Consider the following 26,811-nt stretch of genomic DNA (forward strand, 5'->3'; position numbering starts at 1 on the left):
GAACCGGCTAATATGCTGGGGTTGCTGGCAACCAGTAAGACAAAATTTCACAGAATACATGTCAACTTCTGAGGTCAGAAAGGATAAAGGGCTCAGGGTTTAGTAGGGAGTTTGGTGAGAGTCAGAGCCAAAACACAACTCCCTTTCCTAGGTTTATGAAGAGCACTTTGGAGAGTTTAACAGTCACTCTTCTAGTTATATCCTCCTAATCAAATATCTTCACTTTCGATGATATGAGCTAAATAAGGTAACTAGAATTACTCACAAGCAACCATGTGAAATGATGTTATGCAAAAACAAAGGTAACGATATTTTGAAAAGACTTCAGGATCCTATACTTTTTGAAAACACAAACATAAAATATACAACCTAAGTTTTTAAGGTCTTACCCTTAAGCTTAATGAAATGAGCTGAAGAGGCTAAAATGTCATTTCATTCTTTCAGTTAAATGCTGCCACCAATTAACAGCTGATGGAAATGTTGTCATATGCATTTCCTAGATACTGGAATTAAATATATGGAAACTGCATTAATTAACTTCTTTATAAGCTGATCCCACATCATTATTCTAGAGAGAATGGCATGAGGGGAATTATTTGTATCCATTTTCAATCTGAAAACTCTATTGAGGGAATGTCCATTTCCAGGAAGATGAAGTAGACATAATTTCTCATTCTTCCTAAAGACACAAAGAAACCACGGCTATCACGTATTGATCACACATAAGATTCTGAAAGGTGGAGAGAAGGCAAACCAATTAGGGACTCAGGACCAGAGGAACATGTGGTAGTAAACTCCCTAAATTGTTTCCCCCAATACACTCTAGATTAGGAGGCGAAGAAATTGGCAGCCCAGAAATACCAATGGTGCAGACAAAAAAAGCCTCAACAAAATCCAGCTTTTTCTAAAGGACCAGGAAAGCAGCAGCCTTGCAAGATAGAAAATGTGTAGACAATAACCACTCTACTCCAGCAAAACACTACAGAAAAAAACTGGCCCCACTCTGATCCATGCTGGTTAAGTCTTAGTGGGAGCCTCGGCTTCCAGCCTCAAGAGGCCGTAATAAAGTGCCCATGCCCCTGCTGGGTGGTGTCAGAAAGATCTTTCATCCACACTAGCTGATACAAGTCCCCTCTGCAGTGTCAGTGGAGACCCCACAAGGATCCAAAGCTCCCACCTCTGCCCGGAAGTAGTAAGCGTTCCCAAACCTGTACAGGAATATTTATAGTGGCTTTATACATATCTAAAAACTGGAAACAACCAGATGTCCTTCAACAGATGGTTAAACTGTGGTACATCCATTTCATACCACTCATTAACAAATACCGAGTATGTAATAATGTGGATCGATCTTCTAGAACTATGCTGAGTGAAAGGCCATCCCTCCAAAAATGTATAATTCCACTTATTATAATTTTGTCAAATATTAGAGACAAATAGGAAATGAGTAGTTGCCAACGGTTAAGGAGAGGGTGGAGTGTAAAAGTACAGGATGGAAGAAGCTATAGGACAGCATGAGGGATCCTTGTGATACAAGTGTTCCGTATTTTGATTGTATCCTTTTCTACATCCCATATATATTTTACTATAGTTTCCAAGATGTTACCATTGGGGGAAACGGTAAAGGGTACATGGGATTTCTATGTTATTTCTTATAACTTCATTGAATCTACAATTATCTCAAAAAGGTGAATTAAAAAAAAAAATCCACTACTCCTTTTCAAGGAGTTCTTGCTAATGCAAAAAGGCAAGGCAAGGAAATAAAAGGTATACAGGTTGAGAAGGAAGACACAAAACTCTTTGTTCACAGATGACATGATTATCTATGTAGAAAATTTGAAAGAATTGACAAAAAATCTACAATTAAGTGATTCCAGCAAGGTTGCAAGATACAAGATTAATATGCAAACGTCAACTGCTTTCCTGCAGACCAACAATGAACAAGTGGAATTTGAAATTATAAACACCCTTTACATTAGCACCCCCCAAAATAAAATACTTAGGTTTAAACCTAACAAAATTGTCAAGATCTGTATGAGGACAACTACAAAACTCTGATAAGTGAAATCAAAGAACTAAACAAATGGAGAGATATTCCACTTTCATGGATAGAAAGACTCGATATTGTCAAGATGTCAGTTCTTCCCAAGTTGATCTAGTTTCAATGCAATTCCAATCAAAATCCCATCAAGTTATTTTATGGATATCAACAATCTGATTCTTAAGTTTATATGGAGAGGCAAAAGACCCAGAATAGCCAACACAATATTGAAGAAGAATAAAGTTGGAGAACTGACACAACCTAACTTCAAGACTTACTATAAAGTTACAGTAATCAAGACAGTTTGGCAAAAGAATAGACAAATAGATCAATGGAACAAAATAGAGAGCCCATAAAGAGTACACCATATAGTTAATTGATCTTTGACAAAGGCACAAAAGCAACACAATGAAGCAGATAGTCTCTTTGGAAAATGATGCAAAAAACATGCAAAAAAAAGTTATCTATACACAGACCTTACAGCTGCCACAAAAATTAACTCAAAATGGATTGTAGATCTCAACGTAAAATGCGAAACTATCAAACTCCTAGGAGGTAACACAGGAGAAAACCTAGATGACCTTGGTATGGTGGAGCCTTTTTTAGATACACCAAATAAATATATGGTCCATGAGAGAAATAACTGATAACCTGGACTTCATTAAAAACTTCTGTTCTGCAAGATAATATCAAGAGAATGAGAAGACAAGCCATAGATGGGGAGAAAAATATTTGCAAGGTGAATCTGATAAAGGATTGTTATCCTAAATATACAAAGAACTTTTAAAACTCAGTAAGAAAATAATCAGCAAAGACCTTTACAGATACCTGACCAAAGAAGATATACAAATGGCAAGTAAGCATTTGAAAAGATGTTCCACATCATGTGCCATCAGGGAAATGCAAATTAAAACAATGAGATACCACTATACACCTATTAGATTGTCCAAAATCTGGAATACTGACAACACGTAACACTGGTGATGATGTGGGGCAACAGCCACTGTCACACCTGACTGGTGGGAATGAAAGATGGTACAGCCTCTGGAAATGGGTTTGGCAGTTTCTTACAAAAATTGAACACACTTTTACCATACAGTACAGCAATCACATCCCTTAGTATCCACCCAAAGAAGCTGAAAACTTGTGTCCACCCAAAAACCTGCACGTGAATATTTAGAGAAACTTTATTCATAATTGCCAAAACTTGGAAGGAATCAAGATGTCCTCCAGTAGGGGAACGTTAAACTGTGATACATATAAGACAATGGAGTATTATTCAGCACTTAAAAAAATGAGCTATCCAGCAATAAAAAGATATGGAGGAAGCTTAAATGCATATTACTAAATGAAAGCTAATCTGAAAAGGCTACAATACTGTGTGATTCTAACTATATGACCTGATGGAAAAGGCAAAACTATGGAGATGATATATAAAAAGACCAGTGATTGTAGGGGATAAGGGAGACTCAATAGGCAGAACACAGGAGCTGTTTGAGGGCAGTGAAAAGACTCTATTACTTTAACGGGTATATCATTATACATTTGCCCAAACCCATAGAATGTACACTACCAAAATTAATCCCCAAGGAAAACTATGGGCTTTGGATTATTATATCAATATACGTTCATCCTTGGTAACAAAATGTACCGTTCTTGTGATACTAACAATGGGGGAGGCTATGCACATGTGGGGGCAGGGGTATCAGGAAATCTCTGTACCTTCATCTCAGTTTTGTTATAAACCTTAAACAGCTCTTAAAAAACTAAAGTCTCAAAACAAAAACCAAATCTATACTCCTCTCTGTTTATGGGCCTGAAATAAGTTAAAAAAGAGGTAGACAAAAACGTCAGACACATAATTTGATTCATTCCCTAGATGATTTCCTCCTATGAAGTGAGCGGCAACTCCAGGGTCCAAGTGTCAGGTAGCTTATTTTGCCTAATCAGGAGGGATTCCTCTGGTGGCCTCATGTACTTGACATCTGTCCAGCTAATTCAAACCTAAAATCCCCTATTAATGTGTCTTTTCAAAACATCCAGTAATCTATTGAGGGAAGAAGAAGAAAATGACAATATTAATCAACTGGTTGAATTTAAGACTACCTTTGTCATATTAGCTAATTTTTTTATGGCCTAAAATGAATGGGGAAAAAAATGGAAATGTCCTTTTCCTGCCCTTAAATTACCATGTCATCCACTGCTTGGAAACAAAACAATTTAACGAGGTTTAGCAACCTCTCTAATAACCTTCTTATGTACGCAGTTCTAAAATTAAATATATGCTTTATACATGCATATTTTATATGTCCATAATTTTAAGTTTGTCCCAACATCCTGATATAAAAAGCTTTTTATACCTTTTGTTAACAAAATCAGCATTAAAATTACTAGAACCATTTGAACAAGCTAAAGTAAGGCTGTTTTTTTATTCTTCCCCCATTTAGGAGAAAAATTTCAAAAATAACTTTTATCTACTTCTGGTAAAGAATGTGTTCAAGATTTTGTATTTTTTTAAACTACATTACTTTGAGAAAGTTCTTTATTTGCCTTACACAACAGTAAAAATTATATATTACACATTAACATACTATGTATCACATTTAATTAATAAAAATGTTGCCTACCAAAAATAGTTTTACCACCGTTTTTAAAAAAAGAACACCTAAAAATGATAAAGTGATTTTAAAGCTGTACATTTTCTCCAAAAGAAAAATTCCTACCTTTTACTCGGGGAAAAAAAATTTAGCTACATTTGAAAAGAATGATTCCACCTAAAAAGTTTTTCTCTTAGAAGAAATCTGAGATTCACTGCATCATTCGTATTTTCTCCTTTTTTCTCTTCTTTTTTTCCAACTTCTCTACCATTTTCCTCTTCTTGGTCAATACCTGGCTACTTCCTTTTGTTGGCTTATTGCTGACACCAGTTAAACCACATTTCTTCGTGTTAGGTTTTGACTGCCTTTCTTCTTCCTGCACTGTATCACCAGATTCCTTTTTGTTGCCTTTGGACTGCTCTTCTTCACTTACTAAAACATAAGAGACAGTGCATTTAAAGATCGTTCTTTCCCTTTGAAACAAACACAGGCTGACAATAAAGTGAAGTTATCTGGATCTCCTTCACTTCAACAATTCAAGAGATAGATAACAGATCATTCCATTTTTTTAAATGATCAAACTCATTTACCAGAAGGCTCTGCAGCTGGAAGCTGGCTTTCTTTCGTGTCTGTCACTCTGTCTAGCCACACTCCGAGACACGTCAGCCTGGCCTTAGTGTTTACTTCACAGAGTAAAGATGGGGGAACTTTCTAAAACAAGAAAGAAAAATTCATAACATGGGAATTTAAAAACAATTACTCCATAATCAAGTCCTTAATTTAAAACACTATTTTCCTGAGAATAAAATATGGTTTAGAAGACATCTATTATCTTGATTCATGATTGGTTTGACTACGTCATTCAGAACCAATTTCTGAGAACTCAGAAATTTTAAGTTCACTAAGGAAAGGGACTATGTCTTATTCATTTCTTGTTCTTTCAACAAAGAACCTTGCACAAAGTGCACTTAACAAATCATATTCACAGAATGTGTTTATGAGAGAACTAAGCATGATAAAGCAAGACAGTGTATGAGAGGGAGACCACCGAAGGGAATTTAATTTTTCAATTATCTCATTCAAAACTATTGTTAGTTCCATAACTGATCAGGAATTTCCAAAACTTTTTTAAGTAAAGCAGTTTTTTGGTTTTTTTTTTAACTTTTATTTATTTTAAGTGTGTTCTTCCAGGACCCCTCAGCTCCAAGTCAAGTAACTGTTTCAGCCTAGTCGTGGAGGGCACAGCTCACAGTGGCCCATGGGGGGATCGAACGGCAACCTTGTTAAGAGCACTGCACTCTAACAACTCAGTTAACTAGCCACCACAGTAATGGCAGTAATTTTATCTAACAAATTTTTACAGAGAGCCTCAATAAATGAAAAAGAAGAAAGTAGCATTTCCCTGATTGAAACAGCAGTTCTGAGATCCTGCCAGCTCAGACTCACCTATTCCAACCACTGAACAGCACTGTGGAACCCTAACTTTAAAACCATGAAATCTCAATCAGGCCTGGAAGAGATATTAAAAGCTTATTAAAGATCTCTGACTTGTGACCCTTAAAAAAAATTGCACCTCCCTTAACTCAAAGTAATACTAATAACAAGACTTGCATTAGAGTATATTTATGTTGTGCTCAGACACTGACCTTATCCTGCTTAAGCTTCCACATTTTGATGAAACCATCACTCGACGCTGTAACAATAACATGATGCTCTGGAATTTCAAAACTGAACATGTCTTTTACCCTAGGATAGAAATATTAACATCATAAAAGATTCTTTCTTCAAATAGCACAATAGTACACACAGTCCTGATTTTTCAATGTTTCAAGTGCTTCCAAACTGCTCCATGAATGTTGCTAAAACATAACTACGCTTCATATCCCATGAGTCAGGGAGTCATTTTTCAGGGTCTAAATTCTAAGATAAAATTGACTGTTAACCATATCTTAAGAAAAAGTTGTAAAGATGACTATAACTATAAATAGTCAGGTTATCGCAAAGGAAACATACTATTTTAAACAAAGCCCCTCACCGCAAGAAACCACAAGTTCAGTACAGAGAGAAGAGGAAGACGAGAAGAATCAAGGCTTCCTCCTGTACAGTCATTCCTCTCATTTCCAGTGCCCCCACCCCTAGTCGAAGTAACTATCATTGTTCTTCTGAACGATAAAGTAGTCTAATTGGTCTCTGCTTTCACTTTTGCCCCCTAACAATTTTTAAAAATGTCAATCAAATCATGTTAGTCCCACGCGTAAAACCCTACGAAGCTCGGATGTGTGTTAGAGTAGCACGGGACAGGAGGGAGTGGCTAGGGATATTCATGGAGCAAGGCCGCCTATAAAAGGACAAGTGCGGAGGCTGGGCGGTGGGTCTGCAGGGGCTGCTTCCTTCAACCGGTCTATCAGCTTGCAAGTTTTCCGTAATAAGAAACACAACAAATTCGACAAAGGCATTTAATGTAAAATCTCAGCTCCTCACGACAACGGCCTACACGGCCGTGCACCATTCGGCTCAATCTGGTCTAGTCTTCTATCTACCAGGTCTTCTATCTGGTCCTAAAATACACCCAGCTCTTCCCTGCCTCAGGATCAGTGTGCCTGCCGTTCTCTCCTGTTAGAAAGAGTTCCTTTTTTATCCCTACGGTCCCACTTCCCCTTCCCTGATCACCTTAACTACGGCCTGTATACTGACTGCATTATTGACAAAGTATTTATCTGAGTATTTACCAAGAAAGATTTCTCAAAACCTATTACGTATTAGGAAAATAAGAACTAAGATGTAGGAGAACATGCAAATAAAACAAACTCATTAAAGTGTTTAATACATTATCACCTTTTTTCAAAATTATAGGGAAAAAGCAGGAGCAGTCAGATCGAGCTGGGGTAATCTTGGCCACGTCACCTAACTATTTACTCTGAGACTCAGTGTCTACCCCTAGAAATAATGAACAGTAAGAGGCAACAGAGACTGTCACAAAACAGAAGTCAGTAATGTCATTTCTTTCTCCTGCAGGAAAAACAAATAGGGTATAAAGGGGGGAGGGAGGGAGGTGAAAAGAGGGAATAAAGCAAAAAGGGAAGACTGGTTGGGATAAAGTTCAAGATTTTTTCCCCCCGTTCAAATATGGTTCATTCCAGGCCCTAAGTATAATGAAATTATTGGAAAATTGTCTTGTGCAAATGACTAGTCCTGATGACAACTTCACCACTTTTGCATCACTAAAGCCAAGAAGACATTGCCACATAGGTATCATATATATATATGCGGGTATGTATGTCTCTGCAGTTGTTCATAAAAAACATATACCCTGCTTTATAAAACTATTGCATATATAACACTTATTGGGACTCTACACGTACACACAGAAATTGAAAAAAAAACAAAAAACCTGTTTTCATGAGCTTTAAATTCACAGAGGCACGTTAGGGAATCAGTGTCAAAAAACCTTACAATTTCTTCATCTCCAGCCACTGCAAGGACAGACTCCTAGGAGAGAGAAAAAGAACAGTATCCAGAATGTCATCAACAGTTCTGACCATCGTGTACACACTAAACTTCTATCACTGATTTCTGACCACTTACTGAAACAAACGTAACAGAAGACACTCGCTTTTCATTTGTGATGATGCCACTAACAGATGCTGTGTCAAGTCGATAGACATCTATGTTATTCAGTATGACAACCACGTATTTCTCTCCTTTTGGGGACCATTCCACTATGTGAGCATCTGTTAAGTTAAAAAATAAAGCTTTTTTAATTTCATAAATAAAAATAAAATGATCAGTAATAATACAAATAGCAAATATTTATTTTAAAAAATAGCAAGTATTTATTCTGTATATTTTCATATCCATTATCTTACTGAATACTCACAACAAGCTTATGATACATTTTGCATGTTAAATTTTAGACAATAAACTGGGTTCAAAGAACCTTAAAGGTCATAGAGCCGGTAGGTGGCAGAGCCACAGGAACCCCAATCTAAAATGGGAAGAGAAAGTAACCAAAAGCGTTTGCTCTCAGAGGTAACCATCATCATGCAAGTACATAAATGTGTATAGGCATCACACACAAGTGTGTGAGAGTGTGTGTGTGAGTGTGTGTGTGTGTATTCATATTCCACCAAGGTATTATAAAATACATTCCAAACAAAAATACCCACTTTGTTTTATATTTTTTATGAATGCCGATCTTCCTTCCACAAGATTCCATGTTCTGCAAAACAAGAAGCTCACTTACGGCATGATCGTTAACTTCTACTACGTGTAAAGGTAAGCATAATGAAGACACACTCAAATGACAATTTACTAGATTCATCGCTATTTAGAAGACCTGCCATCTTCTTATAGTAACATCTGTAATATTTATTATCAAGCAAGATTAACTGGTTAAAGGAGTATTCCCACATGCCTTTATTTTCCAAAGGTTTCACCTCGTAAAACATTTATTAGGACGATGCTCCTCTTTACGTCAAAGCTTACAATAACTGAAATGTAATATACATATAAAATGAAATGTAATTTGAATACAGAGCTTATCATTTTTTCCTCCCAGTGTGAAAAGGTCCACTAGCTTTCAACCTTTCCTTGTGTCGCAGTATTTTTAAATGGCTGACAGGTGAGAGACAATACAGAAACAGCATCTACTCACCGTAGTAAAAGATGCCCTGACAGTGGATTCCTGTTGTACTTGGAGAACAAAGACCATCACTTAGTCAAGTTGCTCTTGGGCACAAATGACTTACCTTAACGTCTTATCTGTACCCACAGACAGGGCCAGCTTGCCAGATGGGTGAATAGAAAGGAAGGTCACATGGCCTCTAAAAGGAAACCAACAGTTAGCCCCCAACTTAACTGGCACTTGGAGACCACCCACGGGCAAGAACAGGACTCACCTGTGTGCTTTAATTGACTTCAGGCACTCCCATTTCTTTGCATCCCAGACACAAATGACACCGTCCTCCGCCCCACTGATTAAGTGCCTGTTGCCGTGGAATTTCAGGCAAGTTATTGTGCCTGTGGAGAAACAAAATAGGCAAAAGTAATGTTCATTTTGAATGCAAATTCCATTTCTGGTTTGAAGGCTATGCTGCGGTAAGTAAAACATCCAATGTAAGTATTACTGAAATAAACCTTAATATCTTAAGTGAGGAAATTAATTTTTTTAATATAACAGTTTCAAGCCTATACAAATATTTTCAGCAGTTTCTCTTCATATACCTAGGTACAGATTTAAGCTCGTAAGTTCACTTTCATGCTCTAATTCTCCATAATCATAAATTTAGGAGCGAGGTGGTAGAATTGTTTGAGCAGAAGTCAATCAAAACTAACCAGCTAACAGCTAACCTGGGGAACAAGCCGCGACGTACAGCCACGTGACTTCGACTTTCTAAATAGTTAGCTACCCAATCATCCATAAACCAATTATTATTCCAGAGCTGATTTTGATTTGACTTTTCCATAGTTCTGATTCAGTCATAAGAACTTAAAATGTTACACTCTTCCACTGTGCCCTCTATAATCTCCTTCCTATAGTTAACAAATTTTCCTACATCTTTTCAATTTCTTCACAAAACACTCCACTCCCCTACACGTAAACCGAAGTCTGGATCTCCCATGAATTTCCCCTACAGCTCTTGAGACTGGGAGATACGTTCATTGTCCTCAAATATTAAAAGGCTGAAGGGAGGTGAAGTGATGGAAGAGCCCAGCATTTCTCTAGCTCCCCAAAGCAGTCCCTGCCATTATTCATTTATCCTCGAGTGAAATTCCCCATCTTTTGAAGCTTGTCAGCAGCGTAGCCGCCCTATAGCTCAGGGGTGAGCAAAACTGTCTGCAGAACAAATGTGGCCCGTGGCTTGTTTTTGTAAGCGCAGTTTTACTGGAACACAGCACAGCCTCTCTCATTCAGTTACACAACGCCTATGGCTGCTTTGCACCACAATGGCACAGGCGAGTCATCCTAACAGGGACCACATGGCCACTAAGCCTAAGTATTTACTATTTTGTCATTTACAGAATGTGAAACCGGGTCATTATTGCTCATCTGCACACCTCCTGGTCAATTCTTTACATTACCCTTTATATTGAAAGAGCCAAAGATCTCTAATGCGTAATTTTGCACCCCCCAAAACTGCACTAAGACTATATGGGCTTACATACCACCATCTCAAAGTGGGAGGCTTTGGCTATCTCTGCCTGTGTTTTCCTCCTTACCGATTATCTTATTTATTTGGCTTTAATTTTGCTTTCCCACATCTACTCCATCAGCCCATGACTCCATCTGCTCTCTGGAAAAGAGCTTATCTATTACCAACTGTTAGAAAACCACGATTAATACGAGGAAGGAAGGAAGGAAATTGTGGGCCCTACTTCATTCGACCCCCATCCAAACTCCTTCTAAGTTCCTTTCTTATTGTTGAAATACAATAAGGGTTTGGACACACCAGCTTTGTTTAAATTATTTCTTTCAAGCCTTAGAAAGAGAGCTTTTCTTGTATGAACGGGGAGTAGAAGACAGAGAGGAAAAGGAACGTATGTTGAAATCACTCAAAGCCTAGCTTCTGTGTAAAACAAGACACTTGTCAAAGTAGCTAAGAACCACCTAATAAAAGAAAGACACTGATCACTCCAAATTTACTGCTAGACAACCACGCTTGGTGTGGCACTTCTGAAATATATGACGACCGGGTAGGAAAAACGGCACCTGTCTTATCTGCCTTTAATTGCAGGAAACTAACTTCCTTGGCTGTGTTTCCCTAAACTAAGTACATATCTAATTGATTCTACTATTTTGAGTTCTTCCTTTCCACTTTCCAGAATACATGGGCTCTAGACCTAGGTTCAAGTTCTAGTTCCATTGTTCTGTGACCTTGAACAAGTTATGAAACATCTTTGAACCAAGATTTTTCTCTTCTCTAAACTGAAGATATAGCGGTACCTTCTTGGCACACTGCTGGTGCACGATACCCTCAGTAAAATCAGCTATCAAAATGCTGCCTGCTCTGCCTGGAATGTCCTTTCTCCCTCTTTGCAAACTTCAGCTGGCTACCAACTGATATTTCTCTTTTAAGGTAATTCAGATGTCATTTTAAGGAAGTTTTTAGTGAAAATTCATTTCTTCCCTTCCCTCAACTGAGTAAAGTGCCTCCCAATACAAACTGTAAACAACTTAAGGACAAAGAATCCCATTTTTCTCATTTCTGTATTTCCTAGCACAGAACGTGCTTAATGAACTCTAGAGATCTGTAAAGGAATAACGCCTCAACATTGTTATCTAAAAGGGTATCATTTTCTTACCATTGTGATGCACTAGAGATCCATGGTCTATCTTCTTTTTCATGTCATAAATGTGAATTGTTTCATCTTTGCTCCCAGTGACTACGAAACGACTATTTACAGCCACTGCTGACAAGGAGGCAGTGTGCGCATGGTGAGTAAAGTCAGCCACAGGAGTCCATTTCTGCTGCGGAGTGAAACACACACTCAATGTCACAATCATTATCATAGTTCTCTAGAAACAGGTAAGTGGTTCCACGATCCACGAGGGCTACCAAAGGATCCTACAAATGGAGAAAACCATGCAATGATATTTAGATGAAAACAAAGAGCCCAAGAACTGAACTAGAAAGCTGAAGCAAGATGGGACTGCGACGCTAGGTATGGTGACTCCAAAACAATTACGGAGACCAGACTACAGAGACGTGAAGGTCCCATCCAACTCCTTCACTCCTTATTATATTTACTTATATGTGAGACTCACATACTGTTCATTCATTCAAATGTTCACCTTTTGATCTGAATTTATTCACCCAAATACTAAATGACTATTATGTGCCTAGTATCATTTTAGGTAGTTGATATATAGCAGTGAACACAAGATACAAAAGTCCTTATTCTAATGGAGCTGGCATCCCTGTGGGAGAGACAGACAATAAACAAATTAATATGATGATACATAGATACAAGTATAATGACAAGTCCTATAAAGAAAAATAAACAGATTCAGAGTATGTTTCATTGGTATGAATATAAGCCCTAGAGCATGACCAATGAGGTCTCAAGAACTCTACACTTACTGACACGTAACTTTTGGGTTGTATGAGTGTGATTGAGTGCACACACACCTCTCAAATTGAAGGAGATGCATCAAGAACTATTAGCGAAAAGAACAAACCAAGGAAGGAAAAAAACACCAAAATTTGTTTGAACACACTTCAGATGTGTTACTGCAAATTCCTAAATAACTACAGCAACAAATAGCTCTTCTGTCAATGAAAACCAAGGGGAGCCTCTTTTGAGTAAAGGCACAATATTCCCGAGGGTCTGCTATGACCATACATCAAAAAATAACCCTTGCTTGTGCATATTACAGAAGGAATGTTGGTTATCTGGGCTATCTGTCTAAGTTTAGAAGAAATACTGGGTAATGGTTAGGAGCTTCAAGTGTCAGAGACACCTAGGCATTTGAGTCCCAAGTCTGCCAAATATCAGCTGTGTGGCCTTGGGCAGGTCACTTAACCTATCTTAACTTCAGGTTCCTCATTTTAAAATAGGGACAACTGTATCTGCCTCAGAGGATTGTTGAGGACTACCTGTGTCTGTAGTAAGCAACACTACTACAAAGAGAATAGAATCAGTAGCATCAGCTTTAAATATTCAAAAAATGTCATCTTTCAGCCAAAGACACATTAATAACCAGAGAAGAAAACAAAATAAACAAAAGCAATTAGTCAAGTCATATACTTCCAATTTTCTGGTTAATTCAAGACTGGCACCTTGACTTCTCCAGAAAGAAACTCACAGTGAAACAGGTTTTGAAGCGATACCTGGGATTGCTTAAGGGTAAAAATTGTCCTGGGCTAAAAGATCTTATTTCTAATCCTGGGTATATCCTAACTATCTGTTTAACTAATAGCAATTTACTTAATTTTTTATTCACACGTCCAGTTAAAATGCTTGTATTTCGTTGTAATTTCTTTCCATGTATTTGTCTCCCAGTCCTCTCTCCCCCCTTATGTCGGGAAGATCTCTAGTTGCAGGATCCATACCTTTGGCTTCTTTACAACTTCACTGCAAATAATGGCCCCAAAGTAAGGGTCCAATAATAATGAATTCGTGTCATTTTCTTCATCAACGAGGGATTTATCTTGATCCAGTTCTAATATTTTTTAAAACTCAGGACAGAAACTTAGTGAAAAAGCGAACTGTTCCTCCTTAAATCCTGAACATCAAAACTGGCTGTCAACTTACGGGAGCGACCTTTACATACTCTACGACTCATTTGCCAGTTTGCAGAAATGCCAGCTTCCTTCGTGCACCGTGGTCAAAAATGTCCCCGATAACAGACATTATCTCGTTTTATGAAATGCCTACTCCATGTTTTAAAAAGCTAACTTGTACTTAAGTCTCCTGAGTTTGATTCGTCCATTACTCCCTAAGAGATCATACAGTTTACCTCGGTCCTGGGGAAGCACACCAGACCTTTTTCCGCCCACACCTGCGGCGGGCCCTCGCCACTTACCTCGTGATCGCCGCTCGCCTTGGACTCCGGGTGTACAGCGAACCCAAAAAGGACCTGCTCGTAGCAACCAGCAACGAGCTCCATTCAGCAGCGCACGTGCCTCTGCTGCGAGTCGCCCTCAGCCTACGGAGCACACACGAAAGGGGATGCCAGCGGAAGAGGGCCCTTCCTCCGTCGGCGCTCAAATGACGTCATGGCCTCAGGGCTGCCTTTTAAGCGCCTGCATCAGTGGAAACGGTTTCAGCACTCGAAGATGACGCGAAGTTTCCAAGAGGAGACTAATGAAGGACTCCACATGAGGAGGTTCTCATTGCTATGAGAAAAAAAATGGGGGCAAGCAGGCATATTCTAGGCAGCTATGAGGTGGGCGCTGAAGGGAGTGGGCGGGACATCCTCGACGAAAGCCCCTCCTTTCCGTGACGTCTAAGGAAGGGGCGTGGCAGCTCCTGGCCGGGGCGGGGTTCCTCGCCGTGTGGTGGTGTTAGTGTGGATTCCTTTTTAATGTGGGCTGTGTGAGGTAGGAGTTAGGTTTCCTTTTCGTGCGGGGACCAGTGGAATGAGCCTTTCTGTCTCACACTGTCTCGTAGCGGGGCGAAGAGGGGGTGGGATTTAGGTTCCCGGTTATGAGCGGGCGGCGAAGTCCGGGCCCTGGAAGGTCGCTTCGCGTGTTCCCCGCCGCCCAGGCCAGATAGTCCCGCCCTGCACACCTTTCCTTCCAGCTTGGTTCGTTCGACTAACCCTGGGGTCCAGTTGGCCCGTGTTGCGGCACGTACTGGGGAGAGAGAAGGACGCTTTGCCTGAAGGGTGTAGACAGACTGATTTGAGGAAGAAAGGCGCAGTCATTCTTGGTGAGCGTTGCAGAAGGAAATCTGATCTATTTAAGTTTCACCACCTCCCCAGTGAGGTGTCAAGTCAAACGTAAATAAAAGCAAGATGGCCTTAATTTACACTGGAGATTGTCACAAGCTTTAGAGATTCAGGGACGTGTTAGAAATCACATCTTCGCACAAATTTCCAGTAGAATAAATCTTGGCACGTATAATTCTATCCTGAGCGTCATACATCACAGGTGGATTTGACAAGCAGGATGCGTACGTCAGTGTCAATTCTTCGGACCCCATTTCGTGCTAATCCTGTCGGAGTGTCAGTAGGAATTGTCAGTACGGAGTGAACTCAGGTTCCATTGATGCTGCGTCTGGTAGACATGATTGCACTTTGGATGCTTTGGTTGTCACTGCAACTCAAGGAAGGCCTTGTCTTATGTGTCCTTTGGTGACTCCACATGTGAACACTCCCCAGGCACTGAAACGCTGGTGATCAAACTAATTCTCAGTCTCTAGGAAGCAAAGTCATGCACTGTTTCTATAGTAATTCCTTCGCTTTGTGCTCATTATCTTCATTATGTTACAAAGAGTCACAAGTTATTTTACTATTTAATTTCCTATTTACTGCTTCTTAACTGTTACCACCAGAGAACCACTAAGGTCACAAGAGAATGAGTTGCTTGACTGGGTGTTCCCTGGGCATGGGACAAAGAATGAGTAAGCAGGACATTTCTTTGACGTCTCACAATTTATTTTTAAAAATAGCACTTTTTGTATTTTACTCCATGACATATCTGTCTAATAGCGAAAGTAATATTCTCTCAACCAAAAAAAATTTTTTTGAATAAAACTGTTTCAAAATCACGGGCTTTATATATTCTGTCGCTTCTGCATTGCCCCCGGTGTCCTGCTTCTTTACCCCAGGGAAACCTCAGCTGCTGTTTGTGAAGAATTAGTACTCAATGTGTTTTTTGAAATTAACTTGAACATATCAGGAAACAGGGTAATTGCTACATTCAGCTTCTATTACCAGATTGGCACACTTTTACCTGCTTAAGCATTTGTCACATTTTAGAGAAGAATCTTGTGCCTTGAAAAATCTTTCCCTCCAACCAGGACTTTTTTAGAATCTAGTTGGTTCTAGAATGAAAGCCATAGTGTAAGCACCATAAACATAACTCAAAGTGGTTTACTCTTTCTTTGTTTATCCTGTTAGAAATGAGTGGAACCACTTACAGAGCTCAGATGACCGTAGAGAGCATCTAGTTCAGGTGCTCCTGATCTGGGGGAGTTCATGGATAAGTTTAGGGGGCTTTGAATCCCCTGAAGTTATATGCAAAATTGTGTATGTACATTTTTAGAGGAGAGCAAATTTTGATAAAATTTCATTACATTTTCAAAAAGATGAGGGCCTCATTAGCAACTCTAAGGCTATAGATGCTGAAATATGTCCAACAGAGGAACTCGATTAAAACCACACAGCTAGGTAACAGACCCAGTGCTGCTGCTCCTTTTCATGTTTCCTTGGGCTGGAACGTTCTTTTTAACAGAGAAGAACAGTGGCTTTTCATTGTCTGAAGAAAAACACAATACAAAATTATATACCTGTTAAACTGGATTCAAACTGAGCCTACTTCCTGCCAAACCTCCTGTTCTCTTTCCAAACGCAGGATTAAAAAAATCCGTTTAATCTCATCTAGTGAAAACTGCAGTTGCCAAGAAACAACCAGCTCTTCATTAACACTAAAACACAAAAGGATTTTTAGTTTTGCTTCTAAATTACTAATTGAAAGCTTTTTATGGTTGAGCCACAGATTGATTTCCTCATTCTTTCAACAAATATTTACTGAGTGTCTAGCTTTTTTTGATTTGCTAAAGAAAAACCAGCCAGTTTTTCTTTTTTTGGGAGGTAGGGATGGTGGTGAAATGAATATACTGGGCTAAAAGCAGGATACAGTGTAGAAAAATATCATGTGAGTGTAATATTCCTGCCCAGTTACCCTCTTTCAATGTGACAGGTAGCGAGTGTGTTAAATTTTAGAACTCCAGAAGTTGCATGTGATTGTATTCCCAGAGGGCTGTGGTCTCCTTTGCACATAGAGCTAAGAGAAGCCGAGAATGGGCTCCTTCCCCTGGACACTGGCCAACGCTCTGCCCTGATAGAAATTTGCTTCACCTGCTTCATGGGAATAATCCAGGTGAAATGTGAGAAGTTTGCATTTGAAGCTTTCAGAGAGCAAAATCGTATTTGTGAACCCTGGTCCGTCTGCGTCTCTGGAGCCTTGCTTGGCCCTCGGTGCCCCAGCTCCTGCCGTCTTCCTGGGTGGTTTCAACATACTCATACTGCATTGGCCTCTCCCTTCCTCGGCCTCCTCACCTCATTATTAATGTTCAACTCCCACGCTCATTTCCAGCTTCCGTTTCATCTCTCCCCCATTCATAGCCAAAATCCTGGTTTTCTTTTTTTAAAAAAAGTCCTAAAAGAGAAGGGAAAAAGAAACCCGATATTAAAATTTTTACAAAAAGGGAATCCTTAACCGATATGTTTGATGTCTAAGCTGCTGTAATAGTTAAGAATTATGTTTAACTTCATATAATTTAAAGCAACAGTGGCTTAAACAAGACATGTATTTCTTAAGAGAAATCTGGAGGTAGGCCAGTCAAGCGTAGGTACAGAGAGTCCATAGTCATCAAGACCCAGGCCCAGTCTCTATTTCTGATCCTGTATTTGTGTGCGTGACCAACTCCTTGCTATTGCCTCATAGGACATAGGTGCAGACTTATTTTGGCTCCAGCCATCAGATCTGTAACCTCAGCACTAGGCTTACGGAAAGGGGGGAGGACAAAAAGGCGTTCCAGCTAAGCAAACACCCTTTGCCCACACAGCTTTCCTCAATCCCCTTGTAATAGTTCTATTTATGTCCCATCAGCCAGATTATGGCCACCTGGCCACATCTCCCTGCAAGGGGATAAGCTAGGAGGTGTATTCTGAGCGAGGCTTGTTGCTGCCCCCAAATAAAATCAGGGTTCTGTTATTAAGGAAGAAAAGGAAACTGAACACGGGGTGGCACCTAGCAATGTGTGCCACAGCTGCTAACCAATGACAGCTCCCTTGAAGACGGGCACATCCACTGCAGCGTAATAAGCTCCACGACATCACCAAGTGTCAGTCACCCGGCCTTGTGTGTGTAGAGAGGCTCAGGAAATACAGGGTGAATGATTTAAATTCATCATGACTATTGTTTTTCACATTACAGGTACATATAGAATACATCAAACACTTGAATAATGGAATAGTTAATTAATAGTGGAATAGTTAGTTATTAACAAGCTTCAGGGAAATGGCCAAACCCTAAGTGCTCCTATGTAGACTCAAAAGTTATTTTTCTAAAATTCGGACACTTTATGTAGACCTGGTACTTAAAGTGCATGGGAGGGAGCTGGCTAGACAGGCAGAATCTGAGGCTCCACTCCAAATCTACTGAATCAGAACCTACATTTTAAACGTGCCCAGGTTATATGAAAGTGCACTGAAGTTTGGGAAGATTTGTTATGCTTTTTTAAAAAAATACTGAACCACAGAAATATTTTTTAAAATTTTCTGTGCTCCCATTAAGGTGTGTGTGTGCGATATACCACTTCTTCCCACCAGTTGTTTGGTATGATTTCAACCTGCAGGAGATTGAAAACAAAAGTCGACTCAGATGCTGGTTCTAATAGTTATTATTTGCAGATAACTGAACTGAGGGGGGAACCATCAAATTGTGGCATTCGTCTTAAGGTTTTAATTGTTAAAAGTGACTCTCTGGCCTATTATTGCAGGAGGTGTGGTGACGACTTCATTGTTCTTCCCAGTCGCCCATCACACACTTCCCCTTCTTCCAGCCGGGTTTCTGGAAAGCTTCCCCAGGCCTGACAGTTGGGAGAGGGCCCGGCAACTCGAGGCCCGTGGAGTAGTCTGCACAAGTTCCCCCAGGTGACCTCAATGCACTCCTGCCCACCCACCCGAGCCCCATTGTCCTGAAAGTCAAGCAGTTAATTCCCAGCAGGAATTGCCACTAAATGTAGTTACTTAAGCTCTCTGAGGCGGTTGTGAGAGTTACTTGTGGGGTTGAAAAGTTTTAGCTCAGAGCTGGAATTTTTGATGCTGGAACAAAAACTGAGGATTCCTTGTCTCGTTTTATCAGGTTTCTGGATAAATGGCTGGACAGGAGAGTTTTGCAGGTTTTGACACAGCTCAACAAAATAATTATTACTGGCGCTGGCAAAGGTGAGCTGTTCTTTTCTTACTCTGAAAATGAAAGCTGTCAGTATCCTTTTTCTCATATAATTTTTTGGCAATTTACAAACTGTTGCTTTGGAAATATGTATTTTTAAACAGTTAAAGCAGAAATCGTCCTTACTTGTAACTCCTGGGAAAGAAGCTAAAGAATCCTGGGGTTTTGAATGATTCCACCTTGGTTGGTGATGTCATTCCCGCTGTCTCCCCTCTGCTATTAGAGTGAAGCCGGAGTTCCAGCCCCGCCAGGGTTACCCCTTCATCAACTGGTATGAGCAACAGCCCAGCTGTTGTCCTCTTTCTGGCTACAGCTGTGACTGTGCAGTGGGCAGAAATGGACACAACCTTTCTGAGCGTGGGACCTCTGGACACCCAGCTAAAACTTCCATTAGGCCTAAGGTATCTCTTTCTAAAATGAATCCTGTGTCATTCACATGCCCAACATGGAAACATCTTTTTCCTAGCTTCACACCTCCATATCCTGTCATTCATATTCTCTTAGCTTTTGCTCCCTATTTTAATATGAGGAGTAAAAACTGATGACCTGCGACAAAATTTTGACTTGCAAATGATTTAAGTCCTCATTGTCTTCCAAAAATAGACTGATGACATCTGTGCCTAAATTCTTGCGACTAAATTTTAGATTATTGTCTTTCAATAGATTTTACTCTTAAACACTTAAAATAGGACAAGAAGTAGTTTTTTTGTATTGTCTTGATATAACAGTGAAGGTTAACACACTTTAAAAAGATATTTTAATACTTTGGTTACTAATCTATTTCTGAAACCACACAAAGATGTATTGGAGTGAGGGAAATCTCCCTCATTCCCCCCACGTCCCTTTTGCCTCCTCACTTAGAAGAAAACACTGCTCAAGGGGGTCTTGTCGTCTAGATTCTTCCCTTGTACTCTTGCTAAATCGGTGTGATTAGTCTTTTTCTCTGGGCAGTTGGGGGCGCTTTGGGCAAGAATGGACTGTAGTATATACTGGTTTGATTCTTCCCTCTGCTTGTAGTTGCATCGGGACAGCTTTCTTTAAAAGTCGCTCATTTGGTTGTGCTGTGATTTTTACCTCATCCCTTATTGTCTGACATTTTTAATGTTTTCGGCGCTCTAACAAAATTCCTTATACCTATCTTCAAGCATTTGAGTGTTTTTCTGTTTTTAAAAAAAATGCTTAGAAGTGGGAGGTCTGGATTCAAGGATATAACACAATTTTAAACAGCAACTTACTGAAAAACCTGCTTGAGTCTTTCCGCTTTCCACTGCCGGTGTAGGTGACCTTGCTTGTCTACGTTTTTCTGTGTGTGATTAGCCAGTCCGACAGGTGAGGAAGGCATTTGTCTACTGAGGGCAAATGCCTTCTCAAATGTTTATTGGTATCTGTGTTCTGCAACTTAGTTGATGTTCTTTGTCTACCTTTTTTATGTAGGGTTCTGCCCCTTTTTCTTGACTGTGTCAGATATTTACGTATTATTAGGGAAATCAGTACTTTGCAGTCAAAGTGTTACAGATTTTACTCCCAGTGTTTCCAGTTGTGCACGGTGACACTGTGTGATGGCCTTGTCCTTGACGCCAGAGTCGAATTTAACGTCTATACCCTCAGTTTTTAAAACTTGCATTTGCTTGGTATTTTTATGCCCAAACTTTCATTTTGGGCATAAGAAAAAATCTCGGCTTTTTTCTTTTAAACCCAATTTGGGTTTTACCCTTTCAGCAGATGCTTTATATTACATCACTTAAAAAAAAAAAAAAAAAAAGTCTTTTGCTGCATTGCCTGAGGTTTTATCATAACTTTTTTCTTTACCCCTTCCTTTATTTTGCTCTTTTGGAAGATGGTCTGTCTTCTAGTGGTTATCTTTACATGTTTAAATAGAGAAGTATAGTTTTGAGTGTATTATCGACTCCAGAAATGAACGTATTTCTTCTCTCTCCACTTATTAAAAAACTAAGAAATTAACATCCTTTTTTCCTCTCCCCGTCACCCCTTCTCTCCTTCCTTCTCCCCATTTTTGTTGGCACATTTGGGTTTTTTATTTTTTGTTTTTAATCTCACTCTCTAGTCAAATTATTACTATACCATAGAGTTTTTCCTTCAAGAATTATAAATATTAGGTTGGTGCAAAAGTAATCGCAGTTTTTGCAATTATTTTTAATCTTTTAAACCGCAGTTACTTTCTCTTTGGTAACTCTGGTTACCGTACTTGTGCCACCTGCCTGCTCACCTGGTGGGAGTTCCCAGTTCCCAGCTGGTCAGCAAATTCAGGATGGTAAGGCTCTGCAGTGGGTCTCTCTCCCATCCTCTCCTGAGTGTCCCCCAATCAATCGTGTCCTCTGTGAGATGTCACAGCTTTATTGTCCACTTCCCCCACTGTAGCACACCTGTGTCCATCGCCCGTATCTCCCGAAGTTAAGGGGTTAGGCTTCTGAGAGCCCTCCCCATTCTAACATTGTGTCTTGCTTAAGGTGAGAGGAAGTGGATGTCTGCAAAATGATTCTCGGGGCTTTGGGGTCCCACACCACACCTTTCCCAAACTACCTGTAGCAGAGAAGACCGTTTGCAGATGTGCCCTTCTTTCAGGACAAGCAGCAGCGTACACTGCCCGGACGACGTCCGCTCCCCACGCCCTGGTATGTTAGGACACACATTTACCGGAGCACACATTGGCAAGGAGGAAATGTGAGGGTACTCGGACCTTGTATTCTAAGCACATTGTATTGTAAGCACAGTGTCTGGCTGCCTTAGCCATTTCTAAATACACAGATGGTGTGATTACATTTCTGGTCACCATATAATTGATTTTCCAAATCAGAACCTATTTCAGAGTGAAAGGGGGCTAACTTTCAGATAGATTGAAAAGAAGAGGTGGTGGATCTTTGGCTTTCAATGTAATCTCATTCTTATCGATAGTGGAGGCCTAATGGCTTAATCAAGGTCACTGTGCCAGGAGCTCGCTCAGCCCTTCCTAGAGGGGGTGGTTCCTTGGAACAGCTGGACATCCTTAGCAAAGACAGGCTCCCAGCAGGTGCCCATAAAGAGGAGTCATAAACACTTATGCTGCCCCAACAGAGCCAGCAGCCTCTCGATTAACCTGCCAAGATTTATTTTGGGAGTGCTTCTGGGCTTTACTTCTTTCATTATGTAAAAAGATGGCTGACAGCTTGATTTTGTGTAGCCTCTGCATTTCCTTAAGCTCTCACTACTGTCTTGGTCCTTAGCTGAGCCATGGGGCTGGGGGATATGATTGTGGTGACTGCGGATCGTCATCTGGAAGGAAGGGCAGAGCTCCAGGTAGAGAGTTGGGCATCTTGTGCAGGGACTATGGAGACTGGATGGATGCCAGGATCGCTGGTGTCTGGTTTCTAGCCCAGGCCCTAGGACCCCAGTTAGTTCTCAGAAGCTTCAGAAAGGCTAGAGGCCTCGGTCAGGCTTGCTCCTCCTGTGTGACTTTTCTTCTGTTGACTCAGTTCACGCATTTCATAATTGTAATACTATATCATTTCAAGATACTTCTAATCAAAATTCAACATAAATTTGATCTAAAGGGAGTTTAGTATTTTAGATATTATTTTTGAGAATGAGATTTTTCTAAGAAAGCATGTGTTGATAATAAACCTTTAAGTAAAACCGTTTTTTCTTAAAATACTGATTTCCATTGTAGGAAACCACAGCTCTGGCTGAAAACCAAGATAAAGACCTACTAGAAGGTAATATAAACCTTGTGTTGTGGTGGTTGAAAACAAAACTAACCCAATTTCCAGGTTCCTCATTCACTCAGCTGGCTAAAAACTGAGAGATCCTCCTGGAAAATACCAATGTAGGTTGCCTAAGCCATTCTCTTCAGCAGTTCCTCTGATTTGGGGAAATTGCTTCTGTGAGAACAGCTTTAGCTGAGCCTCCTCTCTCGGTCTTTCTGAAGGACTGGGAAGTGGGGACATTTGCAAACAATAAGACGATGACAAGCTGATTTTAAGATCTGTTCCCTCCATAATTTAGACTCTGGGATTACTTCTGCTTTATTTTTAAGGAGAAAAACAAGAGGCAGTCGCTGTGCCCTTGGCTTCCTCCCTTCCTCAGGGTTATTGGTTCTGCGGGACCTAGCAGGCCTCCTGGAGAGTGTCATGTGGTGCTTCCCGTCCTTTTTTTTGATCTGTTTTGAAAAGAACAAAATGTGTCTGCCCAGAGAAGAATCCTGTTTCTGAATGTGTCTTATTTGAGGAAGGGAGGAAAACATTTGGCTTCTTTTATTTAAGTTATGGGAAAGAGAAGTAGAAGAGAAATGCAGGGAACACTTCCTCCTGTTTCTTATCACACATCTGTCTTATCAAGTGTTCCCTGATCTCTTCCCCTAATCTCACCCCACTCCTGTAAGACAAACCCACCTGCTGCCTTTGTGATTTTATCAAAGATGGGAGCATCTGTCTTTGTAGTCCCGTGACTGATACAAAATCTGCATGATAGTTGATGCTCAGTGTTTAAGTGGAATGAGATTGATGTTTAAAAGAAATCTTCAAATGCCACAGGGCAATTCTAGTTTTTAGTACTTTAATTGAAATGTGAATAAAGGATGGTCATTCCAGCTTTCAGGGGTATTTCATTTTGGTTAAAGTGTGAGTCTGTTCTCCCTGCTTTCATCAGTTCTGCAGACAGCCTGTGAAAATAACAGAGGAAGACGAGCAATAAGAAATGCGCTTTCTGGGTCCAGACTGCCAGGGTTCAGATCTCTTCCTAGCTCTGTAATTCCAGACAAATTAATCTCCAGTGCCTTGGTGTCCCCAGCTATAAAATGGGATGTTAAAACCTACCTCCTAGGAAGTGTGATGACAATAGCTCTAGAGTGTTCTTAAGTGCTTTAACAGGGTCTGGCACATAATAACCACTCAAGTGTTAGCTAGTCATCTATTTGGAGCATCTCTGTCCAGTAGAGATGTAATACAAAACACAGATCCACCCACGTAGGTAGTTTTAAATTTTCTAGTAACCACATTAAAAAAAGTAAAAATAGACAGGGGAAATTAAATTTAATACTTTAAATTTAAACTAATATATCCAAAATATTGTTTCAACATGTATTCAATATAAAAACTTAATGAGATAAAATAATTTTAATACCAGGTTTTCAAAATGCAGTGTATATTTACATCACATCTCAACTGGGATTAGCCACATTCCAAGTGCTCAGAAGCCACATGTGCCCGGTGGCTACTGTATCGGACAGCACAGGTACAGAGGGCCCACAGGTTTAGGGACGATGTCATTAGTTTGTCTTTTATAGGCTTCTGTTACCCCTATAGCCAATATCACTGGAAAGGCCTGCATCATTCATCTGGGGTTTCTAGCTGACCGCACTGTGTTTGTTTTCTAGGCCACAGGTTACAGAGAGAAAGTACTCACATCATGTGGTCCTGACACCTCTCCCCTTACCAGGAACATGCAGAGTCAGGAGCCTTTTTGCAAACAACTGTCTATGGCAAGGAAAGAAAGGACCCTGGGGCATGACTTTACGAAAGAAAATTTCAGGAAGTCCAGGGAAAAAAATACAAACATCTAATTTTATGACCAGAAGCTTTCAAAGAAAAGATGGTTCAAAAGGGATGGGAAGCTCTACAGAACAAGAATCAGACCACAATCACAAATGACTCCAGTGAAGAAGAATGAGAAGAATAGCTCACGAAACATATGATGGCCAGGGGCTATTTGATGGTCTTGGTTCTAAAATGATAAATACAGAAAGCTCAGGCTACTATAACCAAATATACAGATTGGGTGGCTCGAACAACAGAAATTTATTTCTCGTAATTGTGGACACTGGCAAGTCCCAGATCAGGCAGGTGCCAGCTGATTTGGTTTCTGGTGAGGGCTCTCTTCCTGACTTGCAGATGGCCACCTTCTCATACCCTCACGTGGTGAGGAGAGAGAGCGCCTGAGCTCTTGTGTCTTTTTATAAGGGCAGAAATCACATCAGACTATACAGCCCCGCCCTCGTGATCTCATCTCACTCTGTCTTCCAGAGGCCCCGTCTCCAAATACCATCACACTGGAAGTTAGTTTCAACATGTGAATTTTGGAGGGGTACCAACCGTCTACATCAAGCTTATAAATGCCAGTGAATAGTGTGAACACATGTGAGTATTAGGAAGCAAATTATGGCCCTAAATGAGCTAAGGCTTGCAAAACTTATAAAGGAAAACAGAAAGGGCTTCTTCAGTTACATTCAGCATAAGGAGAAAAGAAATGGACTACATTTAAGAAGTCAGTGACCTTGGAAACCTGGCAACAGAAAATGAATATCTAGGTTTGATGCTTTCTTAATAACGTAACACCACGTCCTCATCCCAGGATTCCAGGTTTTAGAGAAGGAAGGCCAGGTTCCTCTCTGTTTCTGAATTAGTTGCTATATACAGTTGATTTACTTACATCAATCTATTAACGAAACAGATAAAGCAGCATGGTTGGTTTTTCAAAGCCCTGTCATGGACTTGGTCCTGGCTCGCCGTTTGGCACCATATGCACCCAGGTGCTGATGCCAGAAACTCAGGCAGGAGTCATTCTCAGCACTCCCCTTCTCTCTTACCCCAAGTTGACTCCATCTCCAAATATTGTCCATTCATCTCCAAAACCTCTCTTGATTCCATCTATTTTCTCCTCATTCACCATCCAGAGACTAACTGAGTCTGGTAGCACTAATCTTTCTTTTCTTTTCTTTTCTTTTTTTTTAATCTTTACTTTCTATTTTCAAGTCTTATTGAAAGGAAGACACAATTTAAATTTTTAACACTAATTGTCTGCAATATTTCCTACTAATGTTTTTTAAAAAAACTGTAAGCCATTTCTAATATATGTCCTGTCAAACTTTTTTTTTTTTTGCATTATTAATCCAATATGTATTACTGGTTTCTGCAGATCCAAACCTTCATATGAATACTGAGGAATTAAACAAAGAGTTTATGGTGAAAAGTGAAGAAATCTACGACTCGCTCATGAATTGCCACTGGCAGCCTCTGGATACAGTTGACTCTAAAATCCCAATCCCAGATGAGACCCCACAGAAGCCAGATGTTCATGAAGCTATCCGATTATCATGTTAATTGTATCCTGTTTTGTTTTTGCTTTTCCAAAAACAAAAACAAATTTTTTTTTTTCCCTAGGAATGTACTGGCTTCTGCATGTAAATACAAATTTCCGGGACTTAAATATGATTGATATGACAGAGCATAATATAAATAAATTTTACCAGCACATCTGTTTCTAGAAGTATGTTATGTTAGATGAGTGCCAGAAGAGGTCATGGTAGAACAAGCGGCACCGTAGGATATTGGAAAATAGGTTTAATATGAGATGGTTCTGACCTGAACTGATTGTGGTCTTAGCTACAGTGACAGGATTTGCTGCTTGCCCCTAATGTTAAACTCTCATGGAGAAAAATCCTATCCACAGAGATGCAGTTTCTCACCTACATCTTGTACAGGAAATGGAGATTAGAACTAGATGTTTGATCTCCATTTCCTGACCCTCAGGCTCTCTCGTGGGAGAGCTAGACAGT

General features: G+C 40.0%; 2 protein-coding genes across 5 annotated transcripts; one reads left to right on the plus strand and one right to left on the minus strand.

Moving 5' to 3' along the window:
• Nucleotides 1-3,214: 3,214 nt before the first annotated feature.
• PAK1IP1 (PAK1 interacting protein 1) lies at nt 3,215-14,331 on the minus strand. 4 transcript variants are annotated; one of them, XR_004423965.1, is made up of 11 exons: nt 14,165-14,331; nt 11,941-12,103; nt 9,537-9,657; nt 9,387-9,461; nt 8,805-8,857; nt 8,224-8,369; nt 8,030-8,127; nt 6,285-6,384; nt 5,229-5,349; nt 4,765-5,070; nt 3,215-4,088 (listed from the first exon to the last, which is right to left on the minus strand). XR_004423965.1 is itself a non-coding variant. In XM_033115895.1 (10 exons), exons 1-10 carry the CDS (start codon nt 14,246-14,248, stop codon nt 4,850-4,852), a joined length of 1,182 nt encoding a protein of 393 aa, XP_032971786.1. In that variant the 5' UTR covers nt 14,249-14,331; the 3' UTR covers nt 4,570-4,849. The 4 variants fall into 4 exon arrangements, 2 of the variants coding, with proteins under 2 accessions (XP_032971786.1, XP_032971785.1); XR_004423964.1 differs by having other exon boundaries at nt 11,941-12,106; XM_033115895.1 differs by lacking the exon at nt 3,215-4,088 and having other exon boundaries at nt 4,570-5,070.
• A 273-nt stretch (nt 14,332-14,604) lies between these two features.
• C9H6orf52 (chromosome 9 C6orf52 homolog) lies at nt 14,605-26,448 on the plus strand. The gene is made up of 5 exons (XM_033115760.1): nt 14,605-14,681; nt 19,176-19,258; nt 19,489-19,666; nt 22,930-22,975; nt 26,172-26,448. Exons 2-5 carry the CDS (start codon nt 19,188-19,190, stop codon nt 26,354-26,356), a joined length of 480 nt encoding a protein of 159 aa, XP_032971651.1. The 5' UTR covers nt 14,605-14,681; nt 19,176-19,187; the 3' UTR covers nt 26,357-26,448.
• The last annotated feature ends 363 nt before the right edge of the window (nt 26,449-26,811 follow it).

The sequence above is a fragment of the Rhinolophus ferrumequinum genome, chromosome 9 (genome assembly GCF_004115265.2).
Source record: "Rhinolophus ferrumequinum isolate MPI-CBG mRhiFer1 chromosome 9, mRhiFer1_v1.p, whole genome shotgun sequence".
In the NCBI taxonomy this organism is placed as follows: domain Eukaryota; kingdom Metazoa; phylum Chordata; class Mammalia; order Chiroptera; family Rhinolophidae; genus Rhinolophus; species Rhinolophus ferrumequinum.

Excerpts from the sequence above, each read along its gene's own strand:
- C9H6orf52 (XM_033115760.1), top strand. The coding sequence starts at position 19,188 with ATGGCTGGACAGGAGAGTTTTGCAGGTTTTGACACAGCTCAACAAAAT. Across the intron at positions 19,667-22,929 it reads AAACTTCCATTAGGCCTAAG|GAAACCACAGCTCTGGCTGA; the intron begins GTATCTCTTTCT and ends TTTCCATTGTAG. Across the intron at positions 22,976-26,171 it reads AGATAAAGACCTACTAGAAG|ATCCAAACCTTCATATGAAT; the intron begins GTAATATAAACC and ends TGGTTTCTGCAG.
- PAK1IP1 (XM_033115894.1), bottom strand. The coding sequence starts at position 14,248 with ATGGAGCTCGTTGCTGGTTGCTACGAGCAGGTCCTTTTTGGGTTCGCT. Across the intron at positions 8,128-8,223 it reads CTTCTGTTACGTTTGTTTCA|GAGTCTGTCCTTGCAGTGGC; the intron begins GTAAGTGGTCAG and ends TCTCTCTCCTAG. Across the intron at positions 5,350-6,284 it reads GGAAGCTTAAGCAGGATAAG|AAAGTTCCCCCATCTTTACT; the intron begins GTCAGTGTCTGA and ends TTCTTGTTTTAG.